We start from the raw sequence: 26959 nt of genomic DNA on the forward strand, positions 1-26959 counted from the left end.
CCTCAAACTTGAATGGTCTTTCTAAACGCCCTCTGAAAAACAACACTTACTAGTTTTGCATCTTTGAAAAAATGCTGCTTTTGTATTCTTTTGACCAAAGTGAATAATTTCACACTTTCCTGCATTTACTCCCATCTGCTATCTTGTTACTCATTCATTTAAACTGTCTATACTTTTTGTTGGACCTCTACATCGTCCCTAGGGCTCATGTTTTGACTTAGCTTTAGATCAGCAGTAAACTTTGATACATGAATAATACAATATCTCTTCATTTATTCATCCATGGGATGTAGGTTGCAAGCTGGCCCATTATTTATTTTCCAGAAGGCAGTTAAGAGGCAACTGTATTGTTGGAAATCTGGAATCTGAAATTTGTCAGTCAGACCAGACCATAAAAGGAATAGTGAGCCTGATAGATTTTTACAATAATCAACAGAAGCCACTATTCAGCCATTTTTTAAAAAAATACCTGATATTTCTTAGTGAATCCAAATTTCATCATCTGGGATTTGAACCAGTGCCCTCAGATAATTAACTTGAGGCTCTGCTATTCCAGGGACAATACCAAAACACCGCTACCTCCCCACATCTAAATTATTAATGCAGACTGTAAATAGCTGAGGCCTCAGGACTGATTCTTGAGGCACTTCCACTAGTTCCAGCCTGCCAACTTGGAAATGTTAACATCCTTTCAGGCGATGCATTTTGGCTCACTACAGGCAGCTGCATAAAAACAAAAAAAAGGTCTTGTAATCTCATCTGATTCTTTTGCAAATTACCTCAAAAATCTAATCATGTTCTTAATGTCCACTGATAGGAAACATAGGAACCATAGCGCTTAATGTCAACACTAAAACATTTGACCCTCAGACCCTGTCCAAAACATGGAGAAGCTATAAAGTGATAAGCCTAGAAGTGTAGATAAGTGTAGAACAAAAATATAAGCAGGTGGAGTTCATTAACATTTACATTTGGAACTAACATTTCCAATTTTATCCTAGTTTTGGTAAATGCATTAACCATTTCAAAGTAAGCAGTCTGAAGTGATATGAAGTACTTAAAAAAAAGTTAAATTAAGCTGACATCCAATGTCATTATTTTTAAAGCTCAGTGTTCAAAATAGTTGTAATAGATTTATCATGCTGCTGATTTTGGTAGAAACGTTTCAGACCTCGATTTGGACTGTAAAGGTATAAAAGCGATGACTCAGGGTAATGGATTGTTCACCCTTTTTATTTGTTAATGAGATGTGGATATTGCTGGCTAGGCCAGTATTACCCACTTCTAATTGCCCAAAGAAGAATCAATTGCACAAAAACAGAAATTGCTGAGAACCTCAGCAGGTCTAGCAGCATCTGTGGAGAGAAAACAGAGTTAACGTTTGAAGAGTTTGTTGGTCTTTTGAGGGTTGGCTGATATTTCAGGATCTGAAGTCATCAATTTGAGCTTTCCCTTCTCGTCTAGGGCTAGTTCTGGTTTTCGGGTCTTCTCACCAAGATGGTCTCCCTGGAAATGGCACTGAATAAAATGTAAAAAGCAGATCAAGACACTGCTGTGGGTCTGGAGTCACAATTAGACCAGGGAAGGATAACATTTCCTTTCCAAAAAAACACAAGTAAACCTGATGAGATTTTACAAAAATGGTCCTCACTCGAGCATTTGTATTCCAGATTTATTTTTAAATTGAATCCAAATTTTCATCATGTCCCACATTGGGATTTGAACCCATGCCCTTAGAACATTAGCCTGGATTGACTGGATTATAAATCCAGTGACATTATCATCTCCTCAGAGATGAGACCTTGATACTTATTTTGCTAAAGGCTCACCCAGTTCTGGTTTCAGGAAGAAGGTATTGGTTTGAAGGGGGTGCAGTGCAGATTCAGTCAGTTTACACTGAAATTTGGAGGATTGAATGATAAGGAGATGTTGGGTAAACACGGGTTTGTGCTCTCTGAGGTATAGAAGCTTGAGGTAATCTAATTAAGGTGTTTACAAGGATTTGATAGTTACACTCGAAATCAGATTACCTCTGATACTCTTTCCCACTCCCTTGAATCAAGGTGGCCTTTCTGGAAGACCAGTTTTCAAATTCTAATCTTCTAAACTCAATTTCACAACATTCTGTTACTGTCCCCTCAAATCTGGCATTTCTGTAATAAACAATTTTGGAAATTAAAAGTTAAAAGACTTCATCATTTTCCCTATGTTAAGACTCCACTTCCCTGCCTCTTAGAGACCAAGACCTATTATCACTTTTTGTTTGTTCCAAACATACAGTGAAGAATGCTTCACTGTTCTCCATTTGGCTTCCAAATCTGGCTTCCATGTAATCCCTTTTTCCCACCATCATCATTTCCTTGGCATTCCACAGCCTATTATAATAGCTTGTCCAACTATTCATCTCTGGAACAGTTAAATACTTTTTCTCCTAGATCTTTTGCATGCCCCTATTCTGCAGTGAATGCACCTCAGGGCACAGTTTGTTCCTGTGCAAATTACTTAAATATACGTATTAAACTCCCTTTGGTTGGGACAGCTTAGCATGAAAAAAATGCAGTAAAGTTTGACACAAGTGCTTTCATTGTTCATTCAAGCGCAGAACTTAGTCAGAAAATGTCAGGGTGGATAACCACCTGGGTGGAAATCTATGGTTTTGGATGGACTGCTCATTGCAGAAGCTATATGATTGTCATTTTCATTCAAATCAATGAAATGGTTGGGTAGTCTGCTTCTGTGTGATACACCAGGAAGGATTTTTATGCAGCAAGTTGTAATGATTTGGAATAAAGGCCCCAAAATGCTAGTGGAAGCTGATTCAATGGAGACATACAAAAGGGAATGAATAATTGTTTGAACGTAAAATATACACAGAGCTATGGAGAAGAGCAGGAAAGTAGGACATTACAAAATGTAGTTGTGTTTTGGGTACCCTTTTCAAAACGTCAGCATGGTATTGTGGGCCAAATGGCCCCTTACTGTGCCACAATATTTTATGCTTCTTTTAGTATCCTAACAGTAATAACGTGACTTCTCCTGCCCCAAATCTCTTGAGGTCCTCAGAGAAAGCACAACTTGTGTTTTGATAGTAATTCTATTACTAATAAAGAAATAATTCCCACATATGGAACTCCTTCCATGACTTCATGGGTGTCTCAAACCACTTCACAGCTAATAAAGTGTTTTTAAAGTTCCATCACTGTTGTAATGAAGAGAAACAGGGCAGTCAATTTCTGTCCAGCAAGTTCCCACAAACAACAGTGCTGTAATGATTAGTTAATTTGTCTTTTTGACTGCTGTTGGCTGAGGGATGAATAGTGTCAGAACACTGAAAAGGTTTCACCCGGTCTTCACCACATCACCCTGTGGGATATTTTAGTACGAGCTGAAAGGGTTGTCAAATTCTCTGTTTTAGCATCTAATTTGAAAGGCAGCACTTGGATACTTCCTCAGCTTGAACTCATTATTAACAGTAGAAATAAAATAGATATTGCTGAAAATAGGCAGCTGGACTAGCAATACCAATGGGGAGAAAAGCAGAGTGAAGATTTCAGGTTTTTGACCTTTCATAGTCTTTTATCATCTGTTCATGCTGGTGCAGGAGTTGGCCAGCATTTATTGGCTATCACAAGTTGCCCTGGAGAAGGTGGTGGTGGTGGTGGTGGTGAGCTACCTTTTTGTACTGCTGCAGCTCATGTGCTGCAGGTAAACCCATAATACCATTAGAGACAGAATTCCTGGATTTTAACCTTGAAACACCAAAGGAGCAATGATACATTTCCATAGGAAATTTCACCATGTTTCACCATGAGTGACTTGGAAGGTGCTGGTTTACCCATGTATCTGCTGCTCTTGTCCTTCTAGATGGTAGTAGTCATAGGTTTAGAAGGTGATACCTCTTGCTGAATTTCGGCAGTACAATTCATCAACTTCACCAACACATTCCACCCTGACCTTAAATTTACCTGGACCATCTCTGACACCTCCCTCCCCTTCCTGGACCTCTCCATCTCCATCAGTGACGACCGACTTGACACTGACATCTTCTACAAACCCACCGACTCCCACAGCTACCTGGATTACACCTCTTCCCACCCTACCTCTTGCAAAAATGCCATCCCGTATTCCCAATTCCTCCGCCTCCGCCGTATCTGCTCCCAGGAGGAGCGGTTCCACCATAGAACACACCAGATGGCCTCCTTCTTCAGAGACCGCAATTTCCCTTCCCACGTGGTTAAAGATGCCCTCCAACGCAACTCATCCACATCCCGCACCTCCGCCCTCAGACCCAACCCCTCCAACCGCAACAAGGACAGAACGCCCCTGGTGCTCACCTTCCAGCCTACCAACCTTTGCATAAACCAAATCATCCGCCGACATTTCCTCCACCTCCAAACAGACCCCACCACCAGGGATATATTTCCCTCCCCACCCCTCTCCGCCTTCCGCAAAGACCGTTCCCTCCGTGACTACCTGGTCAGGTCCACGCCCCCCTACGACCCACCCTCCCATCCTGGCACTTTCCCCTGCCACCGCAGGAACTGTATAACCTGCGCCCACACCTCCTCCCTCACCTCTATCCAAGGCCCCAAAGGAGCTTTCCACATCCATCAAAGTTTTACCTGCACATCCACTAATATCATCTATTGTATCCGTTGCTCCCGATGCGGTCTCCTCTACATTGGGGAGACTGGGCGCATCCTAGCAGAGCGCTTTAGGGAACATCTCCGAGACACCCGCACCAATCAACCAAATCGCCCAGTGGCTCAACATTTCAACTCCCCCTCCCACTCTGCCGAGGATATGGAGGTGCTGGGCCTCCTCCACCGCCGCTCCCTCACCACCAGTCGCCTGGAGGAAGAACGCCTCATCTTCCGCCTCGGAACACTTCAACCCCAGGGCATCAATGTGGATTTCAACAGTTTCCTCATTTCCCCTTCCCCCACCTCATCCTAGTTTCTAACCTCCAGCAACTCGACTTGTCCGGACTTGTCCGACCTGCCCAGCTCCTTTTCCACCTATCCACTCCACCCTCTCCTCCCTGACCTCTCACCTTCATCCCCTCCCCCACTGACCTATTGTACTCTATGCCACTCTCTCCCCACCCCCACCCTCCTCTAGCCTATCTCTCCACGCTTCAGGCTCTCTGCCTTTATTCCTGATGAAGGGCTTTTGCCCGAAACGTCGATTTTGCCTGTCCTCGGATGCTGCCTGAATTGCTGTGCTCTTCCAGCACCACTGATCCAGAATCTGGTTTCCAGCATCTGCAGTCATTGTTTTTACCTTATCCCACACACCAAGCCTTGTTATCACATGGTCTGCTATTACACTAATAGTCCTTATCAGTAGCTGAACATTATTCTCTCATTTGTTTGTCCAACTGTTCTTCTGTCTCTTTGGGCTCTACCTCCACCTATTGTTTACCCCTTACCCCGTCCCCACATCCTATCTTCTGCATAAAAAAAGCTTTTTCCTAGCTACCATCAGTTCTGAAGAAGTCACTTGACCCAAAAAATTAAAACTGATTTCTCTTCACAGATGTTGTCAGATCTGCTGAGTATTTCCAGCAATTTCTGTTTTTGTTTCTGATTTCCAGTATCCACAGTTCTTTAAGTTTTTATAGCATGAGTTTTTTTTTCTAGGCTAGAGCTATCAGACAGAGAATCGGATATCCACCTGACATCAAAGATGATGCCAAACTGAATACTGAGTACAAAATGGTAAGTGACTACTATCATTTCCAGCTTATTTTGTCTCAGTCATTTTGTCTGCAAACTCATTGAATTCATAAAACATTGGTACAATTCTACAGCAGATCTTATCCTTACATATTGTATAATCATTCTACTCTTCTAAACCCAATTGTAAGTCTATCAGAATTACTGACAATGTTCTTTTACCTTCTCTGCAGCCATAACATTGCATTCTTCACTCTATTACTCTACTGCACTTTGTATGGTATAATCTGCCTGTACTGCATACAAAACAACACTTTTCACTGTACTTAAGTGCATGTGACAACAATAAATCAAGTCAATTACATCCCAAATTTTCACAATAGAATCTAAAAACCAAAATGGTCAATTTTAATCCCAGAAAATGGGTGTGTTTTGAGTCAACTGGAAGTTAAAATTTACAAAATGAAGGACAAACCACCTCAGCCCACTTCAGGTTTTGATGAAGGCAGTGACTGACCAATCAAGTCACAAAAGGAAATTCAACTGGCAAAACATTTTAAGGACCCTGGGAAGCCGTTTTTACTTTTATTTTCTTTTTCATTCTGGCTGGGTTTCTAGGCATTCAGGAAACCCAGCAGGGAAAAAGGAGCGAAGAACAGCTAGATTCATAATGCCTTCATGTGATTGTGTGTCAGGAAGATATATTGCCCCACAAACAGGCTGCCATGTAAATGCCTTCCCCCCGCTTCACAAATGGTGTGCTATCATCTCATCACTGATTAATGTTCCACCTCACAAAACTACCATAATCTTCACAGCCTCCTGATCCGTTCACCTGGCCCAGTCTTTCCCAGTTTCACTACTGACTCCTGTGGTCCATCCTGTTCATCAGGGAAGCTGGAGAAAAAATATTAAGAGACACTCTACAGTTAAAAGATTCTGGTATTTAGGAGATTCAGATGTATGGGCTTTTCATTTATAATTCCCACTGTCATCCCACCCATACAATGTGTAAACCGCATAAGATTTCGGAAGGATATGAGGGGCAGCTAATTTGCAACAGCACGCACAAAAGCCTCGACATCATGTCAATACACCCTGTGCATTTTGAAGTTAGAAATTTGAATTTCTCTTCTTGGTTCTCCAATCTTTCCAGGGCCTCACCCCTCCCTGTCAGTGTCACTTCCTCCAGCCCTGCAATTTTCAGAGTTGCCAGCTCTGATACAAGTCTTGTGTGCCACTGATTTTCATCATTCTATCATTGGCAGACATGCATACAATTGCCTGGCTCCAAACCTCTGGAGTATCTTCCCTAGTGCTCTCCCTTGCAATGCCTCTTCCTTTCACTTAAGATGCTCTTGCAAACCTGGATCTTTTAAGACATCATTGGATATAGAGTCATAGAAATGTACAGCATGGAAACAGACCCTTCGGTTCAACCCGTCCATGCCAACCAGATATCCCAACCCAATCTATCTATCTTAATATCTGCTTCTCTGGCCTTCCTTTGAAATAGCTCAGGGGTTTTACTCCGTTAAGAGGTTTCTCTAAATGCAAGTTGCTGTTCTCATTGTTGACTGCGGGTGGAATACAACCAGTGGCAACTAGCAATTCTCTGGAAAGAGATGCTGGAAGCTGCAGGTTGCAGAATTGCTGTGTGAAATGTGTCAACTTAAAGAGTTAAACAATGCATATCACGAGTTTAACATCAGGATATACTGATGAAATAAATTTGTAGGTGATTTCTAGAATCGGATGCAACTGAGTTCGATTGCTAAGGAGACAACAAAAAATGGCATGAAGACTGAAGGGCATCTAATTTTGGATCAAATATTAGTCTCACACTGGAGGATCATAACTTCAAAAACTCTGTTTGCTTCGGGTGAGGTTCTGTGTTTAGTGGAGAAGGGCTTCTGTGATGAGTTGATCACCATTGACGACATTGTCAAGCATTGCGGGTTTTTGCAGATACAAAGTTTCTGTGCTTGCATTCCAAACAGGCCCTAAATACAGTTTAGCTGGATTGAAAAGAGGATTGCATTAATATTCCTTTCTTGATCTATGGTAGTGAATTAGATGAGCTCAAATCATCCAGTCAAATAATGCTCACAGCGAAATAAGAACTGTCGTTAATATTGCATCTTTCATGACTTCAGGATGCCCCAATGAACCTGATAGCCAATTTGTATAATTATTTTGCACACAGCATGATCTTGTAGGTAGCTATGATTTAAATTATTAGTGAATTACTGATGTGAGATGGTTAAGGAATTGCCATTAGCCTTGAGGCAGGTGAGATACCCCATGTCCCTCTCCACTGTGATTATTTTTAGTGTCTACCTACCTAATGTCATCTAAAGAAACTGTTTTCACAATCATAACTCCTCGATAATGTACAGATTTATCACTCATATTGTACTCTGGAGTGGGACCTGTGTGTACAACTGTACGATTCAGAAATGTGAGTGCAAAGTTCATCCACAGCTGATCTCAAGGAAGCTGATGCCTTAGCCTCAGTCTACGACAAGCTCTCCGTGTATGACTTAGGAATAATTGATCAAGTTATTTTACCACCTGCAGCCCCAATATCTCCACACGATCTTTCTTTATAGCCTTTTTAGCAGAAGCCCTGTATAACACAAGGTAAGACCTTTTTTTATAAGCACACTTTGTTAGTTTTGAATTACATCACTATTCTTTTTGGTGCCGTCTCCATGTGTTATTTTATCCTGGGCCTTCTTGTCAGAATCCTAAGGCCAAGATTGCATTTATATCGGGAGTTTCACCCAGCTTTGTTATTTTTAATGCTGTTATCAATCTCCAATGCTGAGAGAAGGAGATATGCTTATTTGTCTGTCTCTATCTTTTTCCTTGTTTAAAGTCCTTCTACATTGACATGATTTGTCTTTGCAGAATGTACAATTGCTAACAAGATTTTGGCTTCAATAAATTGACCATCCTTCCCTTGCACCCACAGTTTAGTACTTTTAGTGTTTTTGGTCTGTGCCTTCTTTCACCTCAATGTCCCATGTTATCGCTATGAGATAAACTCCACACATGGGTTCAAGCCAAAACTGGTTTGCACACATTAATATCAAAGATGTAAATATAGGGCTTCAGCAGTTCTAAATATGTCAAATAAGACAAATGATGCATTGGTTTACAGAAACCACTGCATAGAGAGATAAAGCAGAAACAAAAATATGCAGAAGCATAGAAACAAGGAATCATTCATTTTAGGTGTTGAAGGGCTAGTTTAAAGCAGCTTGATGGACAGGAATGTTAAATGAGGCCAAGTTGCCTGTTTTCTGAAGAAACAATGTTGATACTCTATCAGGAATCAAAAGTTCACAAGTCTTTTCAATATGAACTAATCTTGTACTCATCCAAGTGGGTCCTCTTTGCTTTTCAGCCTAATGGTATCACAAGATAGCATTGACTTTCTTTAATGGTATTAACTCTTTCAGGGTTTTCTTTAGTTCTTGGTTAGTTTAATGTATTTTTGTTAGAATAGATCCAAGAATCATAGAGTCATAGAGATGTACAGCATGGAAACAGAACCTTCGGTCCAACCCGTCCATGCCGACCAGATATCCCAACCTAATCGAGTCCCACCTGCCAGAACCTGGTCCATATCCCTCCAAATACTTCCTATTCATATACTTCCTATTCATATTCATGATTCCTGAAGAAGGGCTCATGCCCGAAACATCGATTCTCCTGCTCCTTGGATGCTGCATGACCTGCTGCGCTTTTCCCGCGACACATTTTCAGCTCTGATCTCCAGCATCTGCAGTCCTCACCTTTTCCTAGTCATATACCCAACCAGTTGCCTTTTAAATGTTGCACTCGTATCAGCCTCCACCACTTCCTCTGACAGCTCATTCCATACACATACCACACGCTGTTTGAAATTCTGCCTCTTAGGTCTCTTTATATCTTTTTCCCTCACCCTAAACCTATGCCCTCTAGTTCTGAACCCCACCAGCCCAGGGAAAAGACTGTCTATCTATCCTATCCATGCCCCTCATGATTTTATAAACCTCTGAGGTCATTTCTCAGCCTCTGATGCTCCAGGGAAAACAGCTCCAGTCTGTTCAGCCTCTCCCTAGAGCACAAATCCCCCAACACTGGCAACATCTTTATAAATCTTTTCTGAACCCTTTCAAGTTTCACAACATCTTTCCGACAGTAAGGAGATCAAAATTGCCCGCCATATTCCAAAACGTGGCCTAACAAATGTCCTGTACAGCCGCAACATGATCTCCCAACTCCTATACTCAATTCACTGACCAATAAAGGCAAGCATACCAAACACTTTCTTCAGTATCCTATCTACCCGCAACTTTACTTTCAAGATGCTATGAACCTGCACTCCAAGGTCTCTTTGCAATGTCCCTAGGACATTACCCTTAAGTGTGTAAGTCCTGCTAAGATTTGCTTTCCCAAAATGCAGCACCTCACATTAATCTAAATTAAACTCCATCTGCCACTCCTCAGCCCATTGGCCCATCTAGATTGTATGTTAAATTGATTTGAGCTGCAAAAGATTTGGTAGGCCATGACAGGAAGTGGCGTCACTTGGGAACCCATTGGTGGTTGGCAATTGGAATCTCAGCAATGATCTTTCTTCATTCAAAGTTGTACAAAGTGAACATCAACAGGTTATCTGAGCATGGGGACCATCATGGCTAAATCTGTTCCTAGCCTTACACAGCATCAATATTGAAAGCATCTTGCAAAAACCATTGGGAAATAATTACGACAAGAACAAAGTTAATATTTTTTTCTGTCTGTGTTTTATCCTACTCCATTTTTCTGATTTTTTTTTTCCCAACTCGAGCCTCACAGCCAGTCTCTGTCTTACCGTTGATGGTCATACCTTCAACCTTCTAGGCCTTGTAGGTTCTGGATTTTTCTATCCTTGATCTTTACACCTTTCCCAATGATCCTCCATACAAGCTACGTCTCTACCATGTGTTAAAAAAGTTAAAAGTAGATTTAACTCCTATAGCATTAAGCACAACCATCAAATGTCGCAAAGCACTTTGTAGCCAATAAAGTCGTTTTTAAGTCCAATAACTGTTGTATTATATGAAATAGAGACCAGTTTGCAAGCCCGAACAAGTGCCATGTGATAACAGTTAGTGAATCAGATTTGACATTATATTTGCCGGGATACTGGGGACAATTCTTTATATCTATTGTTTGAGGCCCTCCCATGTTAACTGTGCTGTTTTAATGCAGTTACCTTCTGTTTGTAAGCATGTTTGGTTTTAATTGCATTGCTTAACCACTGTCAGTTATCCCCTCAGCTGTTTGGACCTTATGGTCTGGAATTACTGCTTTTAAGCTTCTCCACCTCCCTCTGTCTTTTATATAACTGGAAGTAGTTGTTTTGCAACTATGCTGTAAAGCTTTCCTATGTGGATACTAGAGCAGTGCTAGCAACAAATCAACGTCCAGTCCGCCATGTGATTAGAGAACTTGTATAAAGGGTATATGAGGCTGATAACCGAACTGGAATATGAAATAGGTCCAAGATAATTGGTCTGCATTGTTTTCATTCAGTTGAATTTCAGCATCGACGAATATTTCACCAACATTCTTAATAATATGGAACTGGGACAATGGAAGAATCTAAAAAAACTCAGACAAAAGGTTAACAAAGAAGTGTAAGTATTCCTTTATTATTCTATTGTGCACTTGAAGTTGTTTCTAAACCTGAACATTTGCTGCCTTACAACACCAGACAGGACGGTCTGTCACCTGAGAAGGCCGTTTTAGGGTGTGATGTGGAGAACTTATTTCTTGCTTACTTATGGTGTTTTGTTCAGGCATGCACTGCATGAAAGGGCAATAGTAACAGATTCAGTTGTCACTTTCAAAGAGAATTTGGTAAATACTTGTGCGGAAATATTTATAGGACTATAGGGATAAAGCTGGACAGTGGGATTAATTGGATGCATCCAACAAAAGAATGAGCACAGGTACAATGGGCCAAATGGTTATTTGTGCTGTATCATTCTGATTCTGATTTATTTCTGCACTGGAAACCAGAAAAAGGTTTTGGCTTGTGAAAGGAATCATCTCTGTGTTGGGTAGTTTTCAACTTGCCTCCGTCCCAATTTCTGGCTGTTCTAATACAACTGCTTTCAACTGTATTTGAGTATCATGATAATAGATGTTGTGGGGGGGGGGGGTGTTGCAGTTAGCTGAGCTGTCTGGACAAATGGTTTGTGATGCAGAGCAACATCTATAGTGAGGGTTCAATTCCTACACTGATTGAAGTTACCATGAAGGACTCTCCTTCTCAACCTCTCCCTTTACTTGTGGTATGGTAACCCTCAGGTTAAGCCACTACCAGTCATCTTTTGCCAATCAGTCAGCCGTCCTATGGTCTGATTGGTTAACAACAACTTTACCTTTTTAATAAAAGTTCACATTCATTTTAATAAATCTTCCTTGCACACCCACAATGTTGCACACTGTACCACTCAAAATTATTCTGATTGAAGATTTCAGGAATGGAGGGAAGACAATTCCCAATATTGAAATCATGACAAAGAATTAATCTCAAAGTTTTGAAATCCAAGTTTGATGGCATCTGAATTTTTGATTTAGAAAGAAATTTAAGATTCAAAGGGCATTTTATCTTAAGAGGCTTATCTTCTGCACAGCATTAATTTTAAGCCAATGTGCTTACTATTTTCTAGTATCCCTTACTCCCTTATTCTTTTAAACACCATCTTTAAGCTGTTGTCATGCATTCAGTCATTATCTCATTATGTTCTTCATACATCCCCTATTCATGATCATGGGACAGTTGTTCCAGTCTCAAGATGAGGACATTAGATTAGATTCCCTACAGCGTGGAAACAGGCCCTTCAGCCCAATCAGTCCACACCGACCCTCTGAAGAGTAACCTACCCAAACCCTCTGACTAATGCACCTAACACTAGCATGGCCAGTTTACCTAACCTGCACATCTTTGGATTGTGGGAGGAAACCAGAGCACCCAGAGGAAACCGACGCAGACACTGGGAGAATGTGCAAACTCCATACAGACAGTCGACTAAGGCTGGAATCGAACCTGGGACCCTGGTGCTGAGAGGCAGCAGTGCTAACCACTGAGCACCCATGCCACCCTCAAGAAAGCTGTTGGAGTGAGAACAGAGATCACTTCATCCCTAGGTGGCCGCAAACCACCAACCTTTCGCTGACCAATTGGAATAGTGTACATGCGTTACTCGAACATTATTCTGGCATAAAATTCACTAAAGAGGAGGAAAACAACAACAAACTGCCATTCCTAGATGTCACAGTAGAGCGAACAACAATGGGGAACTTCAAACCAGTGTCTACAAGAAAACAGCACGTACGGACCAAATATTGAACTACAGAAGCAATCATCCCAACACCCACAAACGAAGCTGCATCAGAACATTATTTTAATGAGCCAACACACACTGCAGCACAGAGGAACTATGCAGAACAGAGGAAAATCACCTATACCATGTATTCAAAAAGAATGGGTACTCAATGAACATAGTCCGTCGATTTCTCAACAACAAACCCAAACAAGCAGCCAAAGCACATCCAGAAACCCTAGCCACTCTCCCCTACATCAAAGACATCTCAGAAATGACTGCCAGACTACTCAGACCCCTTGGCATCATGGTAGCCCACAAACCCGCCAACACACTAAAACAGCAGCTAATGAACTTTAAAGACCTTATACAGACAACGAGCAAAACTAATGTCATTTACAAAATGCTGCGCAAGGACTGTAACAAATACTACATTGGACAAACAGGCAGAAAACTAGCCACCAGGATACATGAACACCAACTAGCCACAAAAGGACATGACCCTCTCTCACTAGTATCCTTACATACGGATGAGGAAGGACACCACTTCGACTGGGACAACACATCCATCCTAGGGCAAGCCAAACAAAGACACACACGAGAATTCCTAGAAGCATGCCATTCCAACCAGAACTCTATCAACAAACACATCGAGTTAGACCCCATCTACGACCCCCTGAGAAAAGGAACAGGAAGTGACTTCACCATAAGAAATAACATCACCACAGGAAATGACATCACCAACCCAAAGAAACCCAAACATATAAATGGAAAGCAGGAATTCTCAGCATTGCACCCCTGAGGCCCACTGAAGATGTTACTTAGTAGGGTAACGAAACATCTGGAAATGAACCTTGCAGCTCAGTGAGCAAACCTACATCCAAATCCTCAACCTTAGCTACAAACCTTCTCAAAACCCGATAGACAGAAACTATTTCTGATAGTAGTTGAGTCTAGAACTAGGGGGGCAGCCAAAAATTAAGTCTGCCTTTGATAAAAATGAAATCAAGAAATATGCAAATACCATATAAGTTTGGAATTCCCTTAAACAGAGAACAATTGATGCTTGATTGAAAATAAACTTTAAATATAAAATGCATTTTTTTTGCCAAAAGTTTAATTCAGAAATGTGGGACAAAGGCACACATATGAAGTTAGTTCACAGCCCAGTCATAAGCTCATTGAATAGCAAATGGTCTTGAAGTGGTGGTTGGCAATTCATGTTCCAGTATTCCCATGTTTCTTCTCTCTATATTTTTAGGATTTAATGGTTACTTTGCAGTAATTGCACTAGATTACACATCTGTGTGTATCTCTCTTTTTTATCTCTCAAAGCAGTGTGCTATTTTCTTCAATTAAATTTGTTTATCTTTTTGCACCTTTCTCTCTCTCCTTCATTTCTTCAAGTTACGAGGTTTGGGGTCAAGTATTTTTCCACTTCTCCATTTTCTCTCATTTGTTCATGTGATTCAGGGTGCTCCTGGCTCGGCCAGCATTTATAGCCAATCTTTAATTGTTCTGGAAAAGACGGTCATGTAGTTTTGAATCATTACTGTCCTTGGGATGTAGGTATCCCATAATGTTATTAGGAATTGTATTTTTAAATTATACTAGTTCATTGATAAAAGTCTGTACTGTCTTGTATGTATTAAATCAAGAGATGATTCTGTTGACTAGAATACCATGGTGAACAGCAACATTGGTGTGAAATTTCAATCATTCATTTCTATCCATTTAAATGAGGCTGATTAATTTTCATCCAACTGCCTTGGTGGACAATTCACTGGATCAGGCAGAAGCCCAGTTTGATGCCCCACCCACTATCTTCAAGGAAGAGTAAAGTTGGTGGCATAAAACCAACACAGTACTTACTCCCATGAAGTATGTGGACACTGGGTTAGGATAAAATTGACTCCTCTTGTTCAGAAGGCCCACAGTTTTGTGACAGAGCTTCCTGAGGGAACTTGTTTGCTACCATGACACCCAAGTGGTGGGTGGAGTCAACCCACAGAAAGAAATAAAATTATTTACTTCAACAACCTGGTCGTATTTATTTGTGGGATTTTGACATCGCTGGCCAGATTAGCATTTACTTCCTATCCCTAAGTAATCTTGAAAAGCTAGTAGTGAACCATCTTGAGCTACTGCATCCTGTGTGATTTAAGTGCAAGCACAGTACTATTCAGGAGGAAGTTCCAGGATATTGACCAGCAGCAGTAAAGGAATGATGATACAGTTTTCACTCAGGATGGTAAAAGAGTCAGGGTAGTGGCATTATCTGCTCTCTTTGTTCCTCCAGGTTGTAGAGGTTAGAGGGTTTTTGCAGATATTTTTGGAGTTGCTGCAGAGCATCTACATGGTACATATTGTTGCCATTTTGCAGTATTATTTGAAGGAATAAATTATTAACATAATAGATGAGGTGCCTCATAAGACTACTGTTTTACTGGATAAAGTCAACTTCTTGGCTATTCCAGGAACTTCACTGATCAAGGCCATTGGTGAATATTCCATCAAATTCATGCTTCTTTGTAGATGATAGGCAGGCTTTGCTGAATTAGCATTTGAGTAACCTTACTGCTGCTCTTGTAGCCATAGTATTTTTGTGGCTAGGAGAAAGTGATACTGCAGATGCTGAAGATCAGAGTTGAGAGTGTGGTGCTGGAAAAGCACAGCAGGTCAGGCAGCATTTCTCTTCATCAGGAATGCCCAAAATATCAATTCTCCTGCTCACCGGATGCTGCCTGACCTGTTGTGCTTTTCCATAACCACAATCTCGCCTATTTTAATGGCTAGTCTAGTTCAGTTTCTGCTCAATAGCAACTCCCAAAATGGGGGTTGTTGATGTTAGGGGAAAATTGGAGATGATAATGTCGTTAAACATCAAATGATGATGGTTAGTTTCTCTATTGCTTGAGATAGATATTGCCTGAGATTTGTGTAGCACAAACGTTGTTTGCCACTTGTCAGCCCAAACTTAGATATTGTCCAACTCTTGCTGCATTTGAACATGCACTGCTTCAGTGTCTCAGGAGTTGCGAATGGTGCTGAACATTTTGCAATCATCAACAAACATCTCCACTTCTGACATTATGGTGGAGGAAAGTTCATTTTGAAGTAGCTAAAGAACGTTGGGCCTACGACATGACCCTGAGGAACTCCTGCAGAGATGTCCTAGACCTGAGGTGATTGACATTCACAACCATCTTTCTATGGGCCAGGTATTACTCCAACTAGTGGAACGTTTTCCCCTGATTCCCATGGACATCACTTTTACAGAAGTTTTCACTGCACACTTTAGCAACTCTGCCTCTGAGTTTTTGGAAAAGTGAGGGAGGGAGAAGAAGGTCTATTAAGTCCTTTTTAATGAAACTAGACCCCTGTTCTAATTGCCTGGAGGCAATGCATAAGGTTAAAGTCACAACAGAGGGATGGAATATGTGGAGAATAATAATTTTATGTTTGAATGGCTTTCTAGGTGGATTTCTGGAGCTGCAGTAGTAAATGCCTTCTATTCATCCAGCAGAAACCAAATAGGTAACAACTCTTCATTAAAAATCTAATAATTCCTTACTTGCATCATTAAAATGAAATGTTTTGCATGTTACTTGTGTTATCCAGCCTGCTGACTCTTTTTTTTACAAATACAGTTTAAACTTAAACTAATGTCAGCTGTTGATTATAATAATGCTTGTTGAAAATGATGGTTCATTGTGTTTTTATTTATTAGATACTATAGCCCTTGCTGCTACCCTTGAAGAAATGGGTTATCTGCATTTTGCAAACAATTAATAAGCTATCTGTAATTCAGGCCATTTCACCCTACTGTTCTGTGCTGGTATTTATGTTTCACATGCGCCACTTCTCAAACCTCTTCATCTAAACTCATTGGGTGTATTCTTCTGTTCCTTTCCCACTTAAAGCTCCTTCTTCTGTGCATCTTTATTATTTGCTTCAACTACTCCCTGTGGTTGTGAGTCCCACAATCTCACCAGTTTTTGAGTAAAGACATTTCTCTCTTGAATTCTATTTTGGACTTATTAATAGTTGTATTTATAGCCCCTGGGTCTGCACTCAATCACAAATATCTACTATGCGTTTGCCCTATTAAATTCTTTCATGATCTTAGGAGTAGCTATTGGTCACATTTCAGCTCACCCTTTCCTGAAGCAAAGGGACTAAGCTTTTGTGTTCCAAGGGTTTTATTCCCATTGTTTCAATTCCTGTAGAGAGCCATAACTTTGAAAAAGTAAAATGAATTCTCCATGACCAGCTGTAAGAATTCCACAAAAATTATGTGTTAAGATTTTTGCCAACATGAAAAAGTGAAGATGGTGGTATTACAGTGACAGTGACACTAAGGTAGTAACCCAGAGGGAGAGTTTGGGGATATGGGCTTAAGTCCTACCATGCAGATATTCAAATGCAAATTCAACAAGAATCTGGAATTTGAAATCAATATAATAACAACCATGTAACCATTGTCAATATCCTTTATAGCAGAAATCTGCTGGCCTGCTTATGTGGTTGACTGTTAACCACCTTTTCAAATGGCCCTAGCAAGCCACTCAGTTGAAGGATAAATAGGGGTGGGCAATAAATGCAGGCCCAGCCAATGAAGCCCACGCAAGTGACATCTTAGTCCATTATCCTCACAAGTACATTTTATCAATCAGAAAGTCAGCTCTCCTTGACATCCTATTTACACAAAGTAGTCTGTTTCTCTGCCTGGCACAGGCTCCCTCTCTAAGTCCCTGACACTGAGACTCCACGTCTAGAAAGACTAACTGCACTTGTTTTTGGGCCAGTGTATGAAAACTGCACTTGATTCTTCATAGATTTCAGCTGACCCTCTTGCCCCTCAATAATCATAAGATTTCCAACTTTTATTTTCACAGGTACAATTTGAAGTTAAACTGTTGCTGGATATTGATTATAACAGTGCTTGTTGGAAATTTTGATTCATCGTGTCTTTATTTGTTAGAACATATGGGCCTGGCTGCTACCTTTGTATTGTCAAACCAATTGGGTATCTGCATTTTGTAAACAGTTAATACAGTATCTACAATGCAGGCCATTTGGCCCAACTGTTCCATGCCTATGTTTAAGTTTCATAGGCGAGGAAATCTCATGGGCCAGTCTCCAGGCAAAGTTTTCTTTTTCAACCATCCTCTATTGCAGGCCATTCTGTTTTACCTTAAGTTAAAGGAGATAGTTTAAAGTATAGCCACATTTTTAAATCTCACATTCATCAAAAAAATTAAGAAGTTAAAAGTACACATTGTTGTAGGGCAACCAAGGCCTTTCATCAACACACAATCATTCACATATCAAATTTCACATGTTTTCACAATATTGAAGATGTTCCCAATCTACAAACAAAAATATTTAAGCAGATAATCTGATGCTGGTCGAGCACTAAATATTATCCATGGAAGAATTGATCTGCTCTTCTTTAAATCATGCTGTGGGATCTGTTATTGACAGGGCAGATATTTGATCAGCTCTTCTATTCCTGTCTACTTCATTTTGCCTTTATCTAGCTTCCACTTAGATGGATTATTCACTACAAATACTCCTTCAGCAAATTTCTATTATAGAGTCATACAGCATGAAAGCAGACCCTTCAGTCCATGCTGACCAGAATCCCAAACTAAACTAGTACCACTTGCCTGCTCTTGGCCCATCTCCTTCTAAACATTTCTTTCTCATGTACTTAACCAAATGTCTTTTAAATATTGTAACTGTACCCTCATCCCTCATGTCTTCTGGAAGTACATTCCATACACATATGACTCTGTGTAAAAAAAAAAGCTGCTCCTGTCTTTTTTTTAAATCTTTTTCCGCTCACCTTAAAAAAAATGCCCCCAGTCCTGAAATCCTCAACCTGAGGGAAAAGAGACCTGCTGTTCACCTTATCTATACCCCTCATTATTTTTAAACCTCTATAATGTCACCTCTCAATCGCCTATGTTCCAGTGAAAAATGTCTCAGCCTATCCAGCCTCTCCTTATAACTCAAACCTTCTATTCTGGGCAACATCCTGGTAAATCTGTTCTGAAGCCTTTCTAGCTTAATAATATCCTTCAAACAATAGGATGACCAGAACTACATACAGTACTCTAGAAGAGGTCTCACCAATGAGACCTCTTCTAGAACCTCAACAACACATCCTAACTCCGATACTCAAATGAGCAATGAAGGTAAGCGTACTAACTTCTTAGCCACCTGTCTACATGTCATGTAAACCTAACCACCCTTGAGGGTAAGGAGATTTTTCCAAATCTCTCTTTGGATTTAATTATATTCTTTGTACTGGACTGCACCACAAGTGGAAACAGCTTCTCTATGTCTATAGTATTAAAACAGTTTCATAATCTTAGCAACTTTTCTCAGGTCATCCTCGATCTTTTTCATTGAAGGGTAAGAATTCAGCTTCAGCCTCTTCTCAGTTTTTCACTCTCAGTGTCAAGACCTGTCCAGCTGGCATTAGCTCATTAAGCTCCGACCAAACATAAAACCTTTTTAATGTGCCTGGCCCAGTGTCAGATGGGACTAATTAAACAATGAAAGAATGCAGTTAGTATATTTGACATGACAGCATGCAGAGTTCCATGGAAGGAAAAGGGGTCAGCTTGATGTAAATGTTTTGTGAAAGGCTCTTGTGAAGCATCTAATGAAGTAGACATTTCAATATACCCAATATAAATTGATTTTAGTATCATGGAGTTTCGCTGTAACAACCATGTTATTCCAAGCTGAAATAGCGCAAACCAAAGTTGCCCCAATGACAAATAAATGGCTATTATTGACACTTTTAAACTCTTAAATAATTTCTTTGTCATGCTGAGGAGTTGGAAAGAAAGCTACATCACACCTAAATCCAATGCTGTTTGTACCAATAACTTAACTAACTTTAATTCCTGTGTACGACCACCGTTATATTGTCTCAGCTATATTACCTCCCAGTCCACCAAAGACTCCGATTTAAATTCCCTATTCACGTGTTCACTCTCTCCACATCCTCACTATTTCTGTATTGTTCTCCAGCTCTTCAAACTTCCAACATTGCTGTTCCCTCACAACACTGGTCTCTTGCACATCCCTAATTTTCACCACTACCATTGACTGCCTAGCCTTCAGCCAACAAATCCCTAAAATCCTGGAATTCGATCCCTTATCCTCTTCAGCTCTCTCTTTCTCCTCTTTAAAGCCTCTCTTAAATTTACTACTATGACTTTTTAGGACATTATACTTGTGAAATATTCTTCTTTGGTTTGGTAACAGATTTTGGCTAAATCTGCCTATTCGTTTAGCTATTCAGCTCCAGTGACTCTCAAAGGGTGCCATCAATTCACAAAAGGGTGAAAATCTCATCCTGAGCCAAGTAACAGTTCAAGAGGCTGGAGCTTTCAGACAGGCCTTGATCCAGAGCAGTTACCTCTGCCCTAGTTTCTGATTTGGCTCAATGGTTAACACTCTCCGGTTCAGAAACTCCTTCATTGGATTTATTAATGATGATCTTTGCATTTGTGATACCTAGTTTTGGACTTGCCACGTGTTTTGACATTTTCTTATGTTTACTTGAATTTAACCCTTAAATAGACATGAACTTTTTTATCGAATCATCCCTCGACATTTCACTGTAATATTCACGGCTAAATAGAGTTGCATAAGGTTTGCATAAAGATTTGTAGCTTGAGTGCTGGTTGCCATAATTGTGAGCTTATTCACCAAGGTGGGAGGTCAATTTGCAGACGTTTTGTCCCCTGTCGAGGTGACATCTTCAGTGCTTTGGAGACTCCTGTGAAATGCTGCTGTACTGTATCTTCTGGATTTTATTTGGTTCCTGTTGCTTCCAGTTGCCAGTTCCAGTTGTTCATTGTAGTGGCCATATATTGGGTCCAAAACTATTAGCCATATGCACAGATGACAAGGACGACATACTCAACTTGGACAACACAACAATCATAGGTCAAGCCAAACAGAGGACAGCCAAAGAATTTCTAGAAGCGTGGCACTCATCCACAGACTCCATCAACAAACACACGGACTTAGACCCAATATACTGGCCACTACAATGAACAACCGAAAGTGGCAACAGGAAATACCAGGAACGGAACCAAATAAATTCCAGAAGATGCAGTACAGCAGCACTTTACAGGAGGCTCCAAAGCACTGAAGATGTTACCTGGACAGGGGACGAAATGTCTGCAAACAACTTTCCAGAACTATGGCAGATTTGCACAAATTAACAAGTGGTTATTGGTGGTGGTGTTAACTCAGTGGATAGCACTGTCACCTTGGATTTGAAAGATTTTGGGAAGCCAAACACTGCAGACTCAAGCACATGGATTGCCATTTCAGTGCAGTGCTGAGGGGGTGCAGTACGTTTTGGAGGTGCCACTTTTGAATGAGATGTTGCACCAAAGTCCGAAACTCCTCTTCAAGTGGATGGCAAATCCCCTAAAGCACTACTTGAAGTACAGGAACTGTTGGCAAGGGGAGGGTGAGGGGTAACTTGTGAAGGCCCTGGTCCAGGAGAGCGGATAGTATGAGCTGGCATTTTAAAGATTACAAAGAAACAAGGTAAGGACAAGAATGTTATAATGATCATTTCTCTTTCCGGTTATTAACTCTAGTTTATTTTATGACAGTTTTCCCAGCTGGTATTCTTCAACCACCTTTCTTTGAAAAAGGACAGCCGAGTGCATTGAACTTTGGTGCTATTGGCATGGTCATCGGCCATGAAATCACTCACGGATTCGATGACAATGGTAAGACTAACCAGTTAGTTCTAAACTTCAGAGATTGTGAGTTTTGGCACTGAGCTGGAATTCTAACAAACTAATTTGTATACCTGATGCAGGTCGTAACTTTGACAAAGAAGGAAACCTCATGGACTGGTGGACTAAACAATCAGCCAAGAATTTCAAAGCCCTCTCACAATGCATGATTTACGAATATGGGAACTTTTCATGGGATCTGGCAGGTGGACAACACGTATGTCAACAAATTAGAAACCAAATTCTTGTTTACATAGATTTAAACTGCATTTAAAAAAAAACTTTAGACTCAACCAGGCCTTACCAGCATTTATCCTCCACTTGAAGCTTCTCCCATCTTTCACCATTTAACTCTGTCAATATAATATTCCACTCTGTTCTGATTTGTATGACACCAGGTTATAATCCAACAGGTTTATTTGGAAGCACTAGCTTTCAGAGCCCTGTTCCTTCGTCACCTGATGAAGAAGCAGCGCTCCGAAAGCTAGTGCTTCCAAATAAACCAGTTGGACTATAAACTGGTGTTGTGTGATTTTTAACTTTGTACACCCCAGTCCAACACCGGCACCTCCAAATCCTGATTTGTATGCTTTTGCTTGAATGCAATGAAACCAATAATTAATTTGCTCTGTTGTCTTCTTCACCTGTAATAGTAAGGTCCATTTTTTCAACACTCTCTTTTAATGTAGATTCTTCTGATTTTTTTGGCTATCTTATTTTGATGGGCTCGAGCTGTTCTCTTCCCACAAGTTAAAAACTTCTCTGTGTGTTGACTCTTATCAGAACTTCCAAAATTATGAAAACCATACTCCTGTAAACCAATGTTAGTGATCCCCCCCAGAGTCTCTGTGATGAACTGTACGTCGCACTGGAACAGGATGTCAATGGTACTATGCCTCCAGTAAATGCTCATCATCCATTTTCTCATCCTGCTCTCCATTTCGCTCACCATCCCACTCAGTTGGCGCCGTAACCATCTCACTCTAGGCCCATCATTGGCTCCCTCTCATGTGTGGCTCTGCTCTCTTGATCATGGGGAGCAATAAACAGCATGAGAGATTAGAGCAGTGAGCAGGAGGTGAGTTATGAAGACAAGGTCCAAAGTGAGATGGCCAAGGAGACAGCAAGTGGGTGAAGAACTAAATGTGAATGACACAGCCAGTTATTGGCTGTGATGTGGTAAGCAAATCTGATATTCTGGCAATCAATCTTCTCTACAAAAAAACTGTTAGACTAGCAGAGTGAGATCACACAGCTTTTAAAACTCTGCACATCAAAGAAACAGTAGAAAAAGACATTTTATTGGTGCCACTCGTTAAAATATCTTAATGTTGCTTAATATTTATTGATCCTATTCTTTGATGCAGGCAGCTCTTGCAGCATCTGCAGTAGTAGCTTCTTATGCATCATGACTTCAATTGTGGTAAGGGCAGTCATCATAGCAAAAATCTTAGCCTTTTTATAGTATAATAAGCAGAAATTTACTCAGTCGATCAAGTCTAGATTGACCAAGGTCAATAGAAATTCAGGAATTGCTGGATAAATGCAACAGTCTGGCACCAGCTGTGAAGTGAAAACTCCTGAAGAGTTTTTTTTTTTAAAATGTGTTTCGGATCTCCAACATCCACAAGTCTTAGCTTTATTTTAAGGTTCAATACAAATTTTGTAGTTCTCAGTTCATTTGGATTAATAACTGACAATTCTGACCAAACAAAGAAGGTGAATGAGGCAAGTGAGTACTGATAGCAGAGACTCCTAAGGAACAGCTTGTTTCAAATAAAGGTGTCAGCAAAATGATAGGTCAGGTGCTTACAGTAATAAAACAGAGTTGCATGGACTTCAGGTTTTATTCCTCTGCTGAGTTGGGCTAAGCTATAGGCTGTTGGAAAACAAACATGGTACCACTTGCTGAATTCTATGCGATCACTTTTTCCTGAAAACTAGATATTTGTGCACATTGGCTAAGAGACCAGATTTCTCCTTCTCACTCCCCCCAACAAACCTCCAGTTCATCTCCCGTCACTCATTGTCTAACACTCACATATATGGCATCTTTAATTAGGTTCTACAGGGCAGTTAGCTACATTATGTATTTTACCAAAAGGTGTAAACATCAAAGAGATGGAAATGGTGAATAAGATACATAGAAATTGCAAATGCAAACAGGCCATTCGGTGCAACTATCTTCCATGAACAAATATTCCAATCACACTTACCCATCTCCTTCTTAACTGTAACCCTTGCCTTTTATTCACCTCTCCAGCTTAATCCCAAATGTTAACATAAAGCAAGAACTTCCTTCAGAGCTCTGACTTCATCAAATATATAGTTGAATTGGGGAAGCTGTGTGCAAATTCCTGGCCTACATTTTCTGCCTGGACTACAAATTCAGGAAATAGCATCATAATGGGCGAATTCCACCTCCCTAACAAGCATTATTTGGTGTGAGATCTGTAGTGGGATGAAAATCACAAAAAACAAAGTAAACAGTCTTGGAAGACACTGCATTTGCTCATTTAATCCATGTTATGTTTTTGTTTTTCAAATCGCAGCTCAGTGGCATTAATACACTAGGAGAGAACATTGCAGATAATGGAGGCATCAGACAAGCCTACAAGGTGAGTCAACTTATTATCCATGGGTAACAGCAAAAACTTACATTTACAGTGTGTCACTGAAAAAACCCCTGTGTGATCAAAGCTTTCCATCATATCCTCCTCAGGACAATTCACAAGAATATCAACCCAAGGGGAAGATCAACACATATGGCAGCATGGTGGCTCAGTGGTTAGCACTGCTGCCTCACAGTGCCAGGGACCCGGGTTCAATTCCAGCCTCAGGCGACTGTCTGTATGGAGTTTGCACATTCTTCCCGTGGCAGCATGGGTTTCCTCCGGGTGCTCCGGTTTCCTCCCACAGTCCAAAGATATGCAGATTAGGTGACTTGACAATGCTAAGTTGCCCATAGTGTTCAGAGATGTGTTAGTTATAAGTGAATGTCGGGTAGGGGAATGGTTTGGGTCGGATACTCTTCGGAGGGGCGGTGTGCACTCGTTGGGCTGAAGGGCCTGTTTCCACACCGTAGGGATTCTATGGATATACTGAATGAGAGGAGAATGCTAATTGGTTGGCAGGGGGTGTCTGATTGGTAGAGATGTTTGCATGGAGAATAAACTAATTAAAGATGATCAAGCAGTAATGGCTAGGCCTTGCTTAAGTTTTAAATAAGCCATTAACTGTTAAGGACATTGCCCTGAGAAATTAAAAAGCACTCTCTATGGCAATGCCTCTACTTATCAGAGTCCACCTGACAACCAATCAGCACTGTTCTCTCATACAGTATATATATATTTGTTATTCCCCTTGAAATAGTATTCTTGCAAATTGTCCTGATGCATACAGGATGAAAAGCTTCAAAAAATATGTCTTTTTCAACAAAATTCAGGTTCAGGACTAACAGGCAGTGTCCTTAACATAGTAAAACCTCCTGTGGTACTTCACAATTGATTCCAAGCATATAAGGAGAAACCAGGAGATGTGATTGATAGCGATGTCAAAGGTAGATTTTAAAGAATGTATTTAAAGGTGACAAGATAGGTGAGGATATTCCTACTGAATTTGAATATGAAACTTTGGGTTGTAAATATATTTCCCTTCAACTGATTCTCTTCAGTGTTAACATTGTTAAACATGTAATATACTTCACATAATGTGGAAACGAACAATTGTCAGGTTTGTGCATTAGTATTACTTTGCAGTCACATGACTGGTTGTAACAGTGCCAGGTACTGTCCAGTGTTTCAGTCAGCTGGTGAAAGTGCTATTCAGTTTGGCTATTTGTGATATGATAGAGACTGAGCAGCAGTACTCTGGAGAAGAAATGTGGATCCATTTGTCTCATGAAGCTCCAGAGAGGTATTGGGTGGCCCACATACTTTTGGGTTTGTTTAGGCATCTAAGGCCAATTAATGGTTTCTTAAGGGCCTTAACCAGCCCCTGCTGGATTTTTTACCCAAGCCTGGGCAAAGCCCACATCTTTCCACTTCCTTATCAGAAGTCCAGCAGCTGCTGTTGACAAGCAAGTGTTGGGCAGGTACACCTACTTTGTGGGTGCTTTCTCTCCTGCATCCAACAAAGATATTCCCCATTCACCCACCACAACCATCATCCCCAAGATCATTATCTAACATACTCCTCCCTTAATGAAATCGTGGCCTCTTGAACCTGTCCTCACCCTAATTGCCCCACTTGTTGAGACCCTTGGTGAGCATGCCTATAATCCTAGCTATGACCACTGCTTCTGGCTGGCGCTGCAGAGTCAATGAAGGTGCTGGTCATCTGGTTTGAGGGAGATTTCACAGAATCATAAAATCCCTACAGTGTGGAAACAGGCCATTTGGCCCATCAAGTGCACATCAGCCCATCAAAGAGCATTCCACCCAGACCTCACTCCCCACCCCCCCCCCCCCCCCCCCCACCCCCCACAAACCATGGCAGTAACCTTGCATTTCCCATGGCTAATCCACTGGCCTACAACCTCTGGACATTATGGATAATTTAGCAGGGCCAATCCACCTAAGCTGTGCATCTTTGGACAGCGGAAGGAAACCGGAGCACCCGGAGAAAACCCATGCAGATACAGGGAGAATGTGCAAACTCTACACAGTCACCTGAGGCTGGAAGCAAACCTAGGTTTCTGGTGCTATGAGGTAGCAATGTTAATGACCATGCTGCCCTCAGGAGAAAGGTTGGAAAACTCACCATTAAAGCTGTTCCAGCTTCAATTTTCTGCAAGATTATGAGAGCAGCGGGGGTCAATCATTTTGCTGGGGGGAAAAGACAAGGGATTATGATATTGTGTAAAATATAACCCTCTCCTTGAGGCAATGAAATAGTAATTTAACTTGTGTTCTTCATAAAGCACTTACTGGACTAAATATTACTGGATAATAATAAGATGTTAATGACGCAAGCTGTTATTAGTGTATGAATCAGCCAGCAAGTGATATGGTGTGTACTGCAAAACTCTGCAATTTGCTGATTAGTGTGTACTGCAAAACTCTGCAATTTGCTGATTGATGCTGCTGCACTTTTGCTTTGCACCAATGACCTCCTGACCTTTGCC

The 26959-nt window shown here is 40.9% G+C and overlaps 1 protein-coding gene across 2 annotated transcripts in view; it reads left to right on the forward strand.

Annotated features, from left to right (window-relative positions):
- The window catches only part of LOC122556163 (neprilysin-like), a 185017-nt gene that overhangs the window by 137627 nt on the left and 20431 nt on the right, over positions 1–26959 (forward strand). For both annotated transcript variants that reach the window (XM_043702673.2, XM_043702674.2), the window contains exons 15-20: positions 5643–5720; positions 11250–11353; positions 16527–16585; positions 21706–21825; positions 21918–22051; positions 24387–24452. In XM_043702673.2, the coding sequence (XP_043558608.2) occupies positions 5643–5720; positions 11250–11353; positions 16527–16585; positions 21706–21825; positions 21918–22051; positions 24387–24452 (561 nt within the window). The remainder of the gene's footprint in view (positions 1–5642; positions 5721–11249; positions 11354–16526; positions 16586–21705; positions 21826–21917; positions 22052–24386; positions 24453–26959) is intronic.

Source organism: Chiloscyllium plagiosum, unplaced genomic scaffold (genome assembly GCF_037043375.1).
Source record: "Chiloscyllium plagiosum isolate Xiang-an unplaced genomic scaffold, Cpla_swu_hap1 HiC_scaffold_13, whole genome shotgun sequence".
Classification (NCBI taxonomy): Eukaryota; Metazoa; Chordata; class Chondrichthyes; order Orectolobiformes; family Hemiscylliidae; genus Chiloscyllium; species Chiloscyllium plagiosum.